Source organism: Equus caballus, chromosome 4 (assembly GCF_041296265.1).
Source record: "Equus caballus isolate H_3958 breed thoroughbred chromosome 4, TB-T2T, whole genome shotgun sequence".
NCBI lineage: Eukaryota > Metazoa > Chordata > Mammalia > Perissodactyla > Equidae > Equus > Equus caballus.
In genome coordinates this window covers 43,065,818-43,076,514 of record NC_091687.1, presented here as the reverse complement: position 1 = coordinate 43,076,514, position 10,697 = coordinate 43,065,818, and the positions used below count along the sequence as shown (strand labels likewise).

Below are 10,697 nucleotides of genomic sequence, written 5' to 3'. Positions count from 1 at the left end.
AACCATCACACTATCATTTTCCTAAACTGGAAATAACACAAATGTCTATCAACGGGACAATGGATAAACATATTGTGGTACATTCATACAATTGAATACCACTAAGCAATAAAGAGGTACAAACTATTGATACATGCAAAAACATGGATGAATCGCCAATATATTATGTTAAGAGAAAGAAGCTGGACACAAAAGAGTATATGGTATATAATTTCATTTCTGTGAAGTTCAAGAACAGGCAAGTTTAATTTCTGGTGATAGAAATAGTATTGCCTATGAGAGGTGAGGTTTACTGGAAAGAGGCAGAAAGGAACATTCTGGGGTAATAAATGTATTGTTTATTTTGATTAGAGTGTTGATTACACAGGTATATACATTTGCAAACATTCACCCAACTATGTATTTAAAGGTTGTGCATTTTGCTGTATGTAAATTTTACCTTAATTTTTTAAAAAAGTAAAGAGAGTACACTTCTTTCCTTTAAGGAGGTTACAGCCTAGCTGGGGAGACAGACAGGCAGACAGACATTTACAATGTGATATGATGAGTGAGGCGCTTAACATCTTTAGCTTATTAAGGCTTTTACATGAGTAGGTGGGGAGTGGGCACTAGTATTTCTTAAGGCGCCCCAGATGTCCTAATGCGTAGTCCAGAGTGAGAATCACAGCCTTATCAGTGCCCAGGAGGTCTGGGACTTTGTCTGCCCTTATTCACCTTTGTTCAGCTCAACAATCTTTGTTGAGTAAATTCTATGCTTCCTGCCACCAAAAAAAAAGAAAAAGACCCTGTGCCAGAAATCATCACCTACCTTCTAATTATTCCAGCTTTTTATTTATGTTATGCCTGACCATGAGTCTGTGAGAACCTTGAGAAAAGAACCCAGAAATGACAAATAGATTTCATCTTGCCCATCAGCTACAAGCACTTGGCAGTGGCAGTCTAGAAACTGCGCTGAGGATTCTGAGATTGAGTCTAGGTTCAACAGGAGAGAATATCTCGATTGGTTTGTCTTGCCTGCTATAGATGTGAAAAGTGACATGCCACACTTTTGCCATCTCGAGAAAGCTCAAATTTAAGTGTCATGTAATAAGAAAGGTAAGCTATACAGATAGAGGGAGCACATGTTAAATGGGTCAGTCAGCCCTGTCACAAGGGAGAAAAAATATTTAAAGACTATTGAAAACCAACCCAAATATGAGCACATTGCGAGAGGGCCTATCTTGATTTGTTTCACCATGTCCAATGTCCACAAGTGGGCACATTCCTCCTGTAGGCTGCAGCACATGCAGAGGGCATGTCATTGAATTGAGATGTCCACACATTCTAGTCACTTCTGTTTGCTACAAGTGTGTTTAAACTTTTTTGGCATGTATGAGGTCTATAAGTCACTTATAGAAATCTTGAATTCAGCTGGAAGAATCCCTCAGGGTAGGACTATAACAATAATCACCATTTATTAGAAGTTAAACATGTGTCTGGCAAAGCTCAAGATATTTTACTTATTCTCCCATCAACTCTGTGATGCAGCAATTATTTCTCCTTAGTTGCAAAGGGGGAAACTGTCTCACAGAGACTAAGAGGCAGAGAGGAATTTGCACTCGGACTTTGCTGACTCCATTTGTTAGTCTGAGTGACCATCTATTATGCTAGGTAATCTTGGGAAGTAATTATTTTGGGCTTTTCCAAAAAGCAGCATCTCTGAGAGCTTACTGGTAGAGTTGTCTGACTGTGCAGCAATATGTGGGACACTAGGACCCTGGATCGGATGACTAGCCCCTTCCCTTCTTGCTTCTTGTTTGGCCCTGATCCCTCACCGCTAATCTATTGCTAAAAGAAAATGAACTCTTCCATGATTGTAGCTTTCAAACTGGGAACAAAGAATCGAAGAATTAGAGAGGGAGAAAGAAGCATCAAATTTCCAGTTTCTGGATGACTTAAGTGTCGTTGTCATGCATCCAAAGCAAAGTTTTGCAGAAGACACTGTCCCATCACTTGTTGACACTCCCCAGGAGCACTCTAACATGGCTCCTGCGTTGCCCCCACTGAGATCCTGGGCAAGCAAATGGAGGCAAAGAAAATATGCCAAGAATGAGGACAAGAGACAACAGGGAAGGAAGAAGAGAGGAAGGAGAGAGAGAGAGAAAGGGAAGTAGGACAGAAAGAAGGGAAATTAAATGAATACAATTCTAATGAAGTTGTTTATTTCAGTGCTACACAGAAAGGAACTAACTGCATTTTTTTTTCTTCCAGATTCTGCAAACACAGGATAGAAACCCGTGGTTCTAAAATCTCTTCCTGATTCCCAGATCTCTTTCCAATGAAGGGCAGAGCAGATTTCTTTGAAACTGTAACCAGGAGATGAATGAAAGTTGTCTCAGAATATCTTTTGCCTTCCTTGAGCTTTCTGATTTAATCTTCTTCAGGGCTGCATTTTAGAATTGAGAGCCACCACGAGTTCCACAGCTCTGATTCATGGCAGGGAGAAAGTTCTCCTCTGCTACCTTCTTCAAGCCAGACTGCCAAGATAAGAGAAGCGTTAAGGAAGAAGGCTTGGAACTGTTGGCCTCAGAGAGTTTGCACCACAGGGAAATCATTGTAGTCAAAATGCAATACAAAACACAAATCACTTCTCTGGCCTGCACACATGAGTAGCTTAGAAACTCTCTAAGTCTTCTGGCATGTTCTGCATAATCCCCCCCACATAGCAGATGCATGCACCATCTGAGCATTTATTGGGGTTCAGCTACATATAAGACACTGCTTTAGATGCTTTACAGGCATCAATTCATTAAGTTCCCCCAAAAGCCCTGTAAATCAGGTACTTTACTACTACCATCCAAATAAAGAAAGTGACACTCGGATTGAGAAACTGGCTCAAGTTCACATGAATATTAAGTGGCACTATCAAGATTAAAGTCTAAACTATTGAATTCAAAAATCCATATTTTTTCCCTTCTGCCACACTACATTGCTAATACATGGGAGCGAATGCTTAGTAGTTTCTTTGGATGTATTTTTATCATAGAACTAGCCAAAAGTTACTTAGAAACAATTTCCTGCTGCCTAAGTGTTCCCAGATGGATCATCCGAGGAAGAGGCCTTTCATTGTCCCTCTGACTTCAGCAGTATTGGGAGTTCTGGGACCCCTGAAGAACTGTGATTATGTCAGTGCTTCTGTAAACAATTTATCACTTGAACGCTGCTGTGGGGAGAATTATAAGCAGTCCTAGAACTCCAAATTTTGCCTTTGTTCCTTCATCCTCTTATGCCCTGGAAGAAATATTTCCTTTTTTTCCATGCAATTAAAAAAATTCTGTAGCTTTTGATAATAAAAAGAAATGCAAGGCTATACTTCCTTTTTGCTTGCGTAAATCATTCCATATGATTGGAAGGTTTTACATGAGAAGAAAATGATTAATTAATATCGTGTTTAGATATTTTTTCCCATCTAAATCTTCAGAATTGGGGGATAGTTTTTGGCATGGAAGAAGAGTTGAGGGTAATGGTAAATGCAATTATCTGCATTAAGCATCATGAAGATGCTCTGAAAATTATAAAATACCATATAAACGTTATGTAGTTGCATCATAGTTATTACTACAAAAGTTATAGGATTGGAAAAAGAGTAATTATGATAGCAATGTATTCCATTGCTTTCCCATACTGTTTTCCCATGTTTTAAAACATTTCCTAATTTGATTCCACTCAGCCCTACCAGCTTCATCCTCTACTCTCTACAACAAATCTTCATCTTCTACCTCCATCAAGTTTGTCTAATTGGTAAAGGTGAATGTTCATTGTACATTCCGGCTCTAACCCTTCACTAAGGCTACTCACTGACCATAAATGACATCCCTTCCACTGCCCTTCTCTTGCTCGAATTATTACCCAGACCCCACCCTTCTTCAGGTCACAGTCCAAGTCACCTCCCTGACCACTGGTCCACGGTGACCTCTATCTTCCCTCAACACCGATATCATTTACCATCCAGACCACCACCCAGGCTCTCACTGACTTGTCACAGTCCTATGTGTGTTTGCGCATCTGTGAAGATCCCTAGAGGAGATGAATTACCTACTCAATAAGGGTGATTGAAGAGAATTTCATTAAGGAAATTCATTTTTATAGAAATGTAGATAGCAAGAAATGATGAAGCACCTGGGACAAAGGCAACAGGAGGAAGCCTCGACTACCCCTAGGTCTGAAGGAACAAGTGGAGGAAGAGGTTATTATAAACCAGTAAGAACAGTAGCTTAGAAGAAGAGCTCCTAGCAGGAACTGTGGCTTGGGAAAGGGATTCAGCCGCTATCAAGAGGACGCCCAACAGGGAAGAGTCAGGAAGTGTCCAAAGCTCCGTCTCCTCCTGCCCTTTAGTCTCCCGCTGGTCTTCCCATTCCCTGAACCCACAGCTCATGCAGCCTATGGAAGTCATCCTGCCAGGACCCAGAGCAGGGCAGAGTTTGTGTTTGAAAGGGCAGCTCAATTTGTATGTCTTGCTTCCTGAATTGAATTGATTGTAATCTCCATTGGTTCCCTCCTCTTGTCAATCAAACACTGACTTTCGAGTTCCCCCAAATCTAGAAAGAGGCAGTGTGTAAAAGTCTTCCCTTTTCACTCAGGGCAGTGTCTGGACTCCTGGACTTTGAGAAGGCCGCCAGTCCCTATTTTCTGCTTCCAAGATCACCTTAAATGCCCCATGATGTTAGTTCTATTTTGCCAACTCTTCCATGCCTAACAAGCACTAAGAACTAATGCACCAGTGGCTTTAATTTAGGAGTATAAGATGGCATCGTTACTTTATTTCCTTGGCTGGATTAGCATATATTTGCATAGTTGTTATCCAATATCATTGAGGCATACCTCTAGCTGAGAAAACCAACTACCAATCCACTTAGTGTCAATAAAAAAAATTAAAAGAAAACGAAAAGAAAGCAAACAACTATTTCTTGGAGGATGGTTTTGCATATTTCATGCATTGCTTCTCATTGGTGACAAGTGTGACCAAACATATGAAGAAGGCAATTTATCACTGACATATGTGTTTTGAAAATCATTTCTAATCAACCATTTTATGGCAAGCTGACAGAAAAATAGCCCAGTTACTTGGTATCTAATTTTTTTTAAAAACCCAATGTATATTTTTTATTCTTACTTCTCGGTGAAAACAAACAAAAACTGAGCCACTGAAAGTGAATCTTGCCATGACTTGGTATCAGCACTCCCCTCTTCCTGCCACATTTTGCACAGAGCCACACACGTACTAGTACCGAATAAACTCTTGAAGGTGAAAGAATAATTGAATGAAATCCTCCATGCCTCCACATTCATTCATTCTGATGTGCAACACCCTCACTGCCGGGAATCTCATTACTCACCTGCAGTCCTCCTGCGACAAAGTCAACCTCCTCCCACTCTTCCCCTCTTTGGAGATGGAAACAGCTGATAAACCCTCTCGGTCCACACAATAAATTTTAAAGTGACTACACAGCCTTCATGAAATAGTAAAAAGAGTCATGGCATCCTTGCTAAACCTACTTACAAAGGGCAAAGTTTCCAAAATGAATCAATTTGCTTGTTTGCTAATCCTCCAAATCAATGTTATTTCCCCCTCCATCACCCACCTCAAAAAAGCCCAAGAAGGTCAGGGACCTGATTTGTCTTATTCCCCCATTGATTCCAGCCATCAGCAAAGTGCCTGGCACATAGTAGGAGCTTAATAAATATTTCCAAAAATGAACAGAAATCTACCATGTATCACCTTCAGCTACAGCTTCACTCTAAGTATGGATTACCCCACTGATAGAAACCTTTCCCTAAATAATAATGATTACGGTAATAACAAGGACAATAATAACAATAAAATGCTTACTAAATCTTATGCTCTGTTTTATGCGTTTTCATGTATTAACAATTTAACCCTCTGATAGAGTTCAGGACATGCTACCCCAAAATATGGTGCCTTGGTATATTGACTATTTTCAGCTGAAGGAGTTCGAGGAAATGGCAGATCCAGGAGGGTCACTCTGATCCACCCTCCACCTTCTCCCCTGAAACAGGTCATAAAACCCTCCTGTGGGAGGTGCCCTCCCTATACTTGGAGGAAAGGAGCATCCTTCTCTCTGAAGACACAGGGACACCAGAGAAGAATCCTAACAGGCCTCGCTAAGTTTCCCCAGTTTACTACCCTTACCTCTTTCCCCTTAAAGACCTATCAAATTTCTTCTTTACTACTCACTCTTCATCAAACCTACCATAGAAATACTCAAGTCTAACTGTTTCTTCAGGTCTTCATTTCCTTACGAAGGCCTCTGTGTCATGGGTTTATATTAAATAAATCATGTCATTTATATTAAATAAATTTGCATGTTTTTCTCCTGTAATCTGTCTTTGTCAGTTTAATTTTCAGAGGCAGCCAGGGACTCTAAGAGGTTGCCTAGAGGGCCAAGGAAAACTTGCTCCTCCCCTACACTTCTAAGCAACCATATAACAGTCCTATGAGGTAGGTCCTATGATTACTCCCATTTCACAACTAAGGAAACTGAGGCATGGAACAAGTGTGCCATTTTCCCTGGCTACTGGGTCAAGTAAGGTTGGGAATCAAGATATAAACCCAGATATACAGGCACTAGAGCCAAAACTTTTAATGTCTAACTGCAGTGCATCTGTTTATACTCCTAAAGAAAGCGAGAATGAATTCCTTCCAGCTACCAGCTATGGTGTCTATGTTTCAAAGAAAAACAGTGAATAATTGGATTCTTTTTAAAAAGTTTTGAAAGTGTGCCAGTTTAAAACTTCATGAATTCTTCACAATCAGATGAGTCACAAAAATATAAGGCTCAGCTGTTTTTTCCAACATTAATAACCCACTGCAAATGTTTTGTAATTTTTCCTATGCCTACAATCAGCTTTGACTGCTGTGTTTTTTATTAGATGCCACTGGGTTCAGGATGGAAGGACTAACACTAGGTGATTAAAAAACAGAACACAAGTGTCTAGATCCTGAGAAGGAGAGAAAACTTTAAGGTGGTCTTTCCTTCAAATCAAAGATCCTTCCTCACATGTAACTTACAAAAGAGGAGATTTATTTTTCTAGGCCATTAAATGTCTATTTACAGAAAGTAACAAAGGTATCACGAGGATGTAATTTCCTCTGTTGCTCTTGCCCAGGGTTGTGTGAATGGTAAAAATGAAAGGAAATGAAAAACCCAAGAGGACAGAGATGGCGGTAGGCGGAAGAGAAGGATTCAGTACAATTTCTTTATTATTATGAAAACACTCTTGTTCCTATAGCAATACCCTGCATTTTATTTGTGTTTTCCCTTTACTTTCTTTTGAAAACATTATTTACAGGCACATTTCCTTATTCTCTCTTTCTTTAAATGTTGAAGACAGGAAGGAAATGTGTAGAGTTCTTCAGTCTAACTGCTGAAAAGTCAATTAGGAAAAAGTCTTACGGGTAAATAAACAACTCACAAAGATGAAATAAAATAGAAGAGCTTTATTTAAGTTCTCTAAATAAAAATTCAGAGATGGGGTTAGATAACTTTAAATCCACGAATAAACAATTCAACACAAGTAGTTGCGTCCTAGGTTAACACAAAATGTTTAAGCATAAACAGACTGAGAAACAATATTTCCCCATGCAAGAAATATCCTCTCACTTTGTCTCCAGTATCAGTTTTATTGCCTAAGTCAGTGCAACACAAACTTTTCTGCCACAATATTCCTGAAGGTGGAGGGCAACATACACCTCTACCCAGTATTCTAGGATGTGCTTTAGCAACTTCTTACAAGCAAACTATTTTTTGAAGGATCATGTTTTATATGAATAGTTCATACAAACACCAATATTCTATTCCATAATATAGATCTTGTTTTAGTGCAAAATATTTCTCCCAAAATATTTGAGTAAAACTGATACTTCAGAAAGATTATGGTATCCACCTATGATTTTTCCTACACAGCATTGGGACTATGAGAATCCCAGTTTAGCGTAGTCTAGGTGGCAGGCTTGTGGAATATTTGACATCATCTCTACTCAAAACTCAAGCATCTAAAGTTAAGTAAGATGGAGAACTACACAGATAAAAGAAACCTGCTCACAACTGGCAAATAGATTTGTTTGTGCTTAATTACTGCTGCTCTAACTGCTAGAAGCAATGCTAAGAGGCAATGAGCTTATCTAACAGCGATTAGCAAGAACAAAAAGTGAAGCAAAGTGGGCCTCATAAACCAGGAGGTCCAGAGGTTAAGCATCTACATTTCTCTTTCTGCAAACTACTAACAAGCCTGATTAACACACTTATCTTTCCAAGTTTCTCAAACTTTCACCATTTTCAAAAAGTCTTTCTTTTTCTGGAGCCAGCCATTGCTAGCAAAGTGCTCCTTGTCTTCTGGCTAAAATGCTCTGAAATGTCTGTCTGTTACACAAAAAGACCAAAGTCATCAACTTAAGTCTTTCCCTTTGCACACTTCTTTGCACGCATTTTTTTAAACGTTCTTGTCACATATATAGGAGCCACTGAGTGTGCAATACTCTTCCCAAGGAGTCTGGGAAAGCACTAAACAGGAAATCATACTAAAATAAAACAACACTTAGATGTGCGGAGAGATTTCAAGTGAACACATTTACGCTTGCAGCAGCAGGAGATCCCTCTACGTCACACAATCCCTTCACTCTTCATCTTCAGGCTTAAAAGAAAACCAGACCTCGTGTCAGAAACGTGACTTTGAAAGGCAAGCACTAAGAACGAGTCTGCACCTGTACTCTTGCCCCTGACATCTGACACGGCAGGTCCCTGCTTGTGTGTCCGGATCCTCTGCAAAATGGTGAGCCCCTGGAGGGCAGGAGTTGCTTCAGACTCATGGTTGCATCTCCAGTCTCTGGCTCAAGGAGAGAGTGTTGAAATGTCCGTTGTCGATTGTTAAGTGGACTGGTCTTTGTTTGCATTTCTAATTTGACTCAAAGATCTCCTTGTTTTGATTATGTGCATGTGCTTTCTTCAATAAATCTAAGTTGAAGAGCTTGGTGTGGGGATAGGAGTTTGCGAAACTAGCAACAGTAATTTCTGCAAAGTGGGAACTGGGGAAGACACCAAGATTAAGAGGCCGATCACAAAGGCTGCTATTTTGCCAACTGAACGGTAATGTAAACTTGTTACTGATAAGAGAGCGAATGAGACTGGTTGTAAGAAAATCTGGGTCCCTTTTCAAATGAGATAATATATGAAAATTTTTACAAAAATATATCAGGCACTTAGCAAGAGCACTATACATATCAGTTATTATTGTTATTTCAGTACTTTCTGGACACACTCTTGTCTCTAAGAATATCTTAACTTTACTTCTTGTTTGTTTCTCCTCACCATGATACTCTAGGATTAATGACATTGTGTTTGTAAAGAGTTTTAAAATCCCTGAAGTGTTATAATCAACCCAAGTACCATTTTATTTACGCAAACTGTGTCTACCCAGTGAGTCCACTTAAATATCTAGGATTGGAAACTTCTGTCTCATAAAACTTAATAAATGATTCCCTCCGGCTCTAAAAGCAAGTACTTTTTCAATGACAATGGGAGGGAAAGCAAAGGAATTACTCTGTGACATCTGCTGTGTAATGTTTTTCGAATGGCACATCTCGATAAATGCATGAGAGTCCTTGGAGAGTTACTGCACACAGTGAAGAGAGAATGGTAAAAATCCCAGTGTCTCTGCAAAGGAAGGCAAGACAGGTTAAAGTCAGAAAAGCCCCACGGTTTACATCAATAGAAATCAACAATGATGCATGTAAGCTCGACTTGATGCACAAGGCAGCTTTCCAGGGTCTCGGATAGGAAGACAAAATTAAATTTAAAATTGAGATACGGAGCTAGGGGAGTGATATGTGAGGAGGGAAGAGAGAGGAGGGGATAAAATACTCTACACTACAATTCGGAACCCACGAAATGAGATAAACTACACTTATATGAACTGCCTGGACCTGTGTAAACCAAAATAGCAATTTCAAATTAGTCTAAATATTATCGTATACCCTTTATGTGCCTAGTGTGACTCATACATTCAGATAGTTAATCAATCAGTAAGCTAAGGCAGGTTAATTAACTTTCAAAAGTTAAGATAGCTAATAAGTAGCAGAATAAGATTGCATCCAAGCCATCGGCCCCTAAGCCCAATGTACCTGATACCTGTCCACGCATTGGAGACAGCCTGTGACTGCCAAACCTAAGAACAGGAGGCTCCATGGCAGGACTGGTTTACAAAGGCAGCAGAGTCCACGTATGGAGCGAGGACTCAGCTTTGCCAATGGCTCTCTGTTGGCCCATTAGATGGTATTCAGGACTTTGTTTCCTGCTACTAATGGTCTGAAGATATTTAAAAGTAAATGAAATAATCTACATGGAACACTTTAATCTTCTGGTAAAAATGCTGTATGAGCAATCCCAAATATTATTATTATTATTAATTCATCTAAATTGATGAGAAGAAAGTAAAACTGCCCCTTTTATATACTTGTTCAACTTGCCCTTAAATGGAGAAATTCCCAAGACACTCGCAATGCTACATACTTGATGATCTATTTACTCCACACCTGCATTTTATAACCTTTTGTCTCATTGCATTTGAGTAGGTCTTACAAGCATTCTCAAAACCAATTTTTTGAATTATAATTTTCTGCACTTCCATTGCAGTCTGGAAGT

The 10,697-nt window shown here is 39.5% G+C and overlaps 1 protein-coding gene and 1 long non-coding RNA gene across 7 annotated transcripts in view; both read right to left on the bottom strand.

Annotated features, from left to right (window-relative positions):
* Positions 1-2,184: 2,184 nt before the first annotated feature.
* On the bottom strand, positions 2,185-5,513 carry LOC138923952 (uncharacterized). The gene is made up of 2 exons (XR_011438330.1): positions 5,376-5,513; positions 2,185-2,516 (listed from the first exon to the last, which is right to left on the bottom strand). It is a non-coding gene; the product is annotated as an uncharacterized lncRNA (long non-coding RNA).
* Positions 5,514-7,478: 1,965 nt separating this feature from the next.
* Positions 7,479-10,697, bottom strand: part of ASB4 (ankyrin repeat and SOCS box containing 4) — a 118,717-nt gene continuing 115,498 nt past the window's right edge. For all 6 annotated transcript variants that reach the window (XM_070265707.1, XM_070265706.1, XM_023639234.2 and 3 more), the window contains one exon: positions 7,479-9,710. In XM_070265707.1, the coding sequence (XP_070121808.1) occupies positions 9,522-9,710 (189 nt within the window). In that variant the 3' untranslated portion in view covers positions 7,479-9,521. The remainder of the gene's footprint in view (positions 9,711-10,697) is intronic.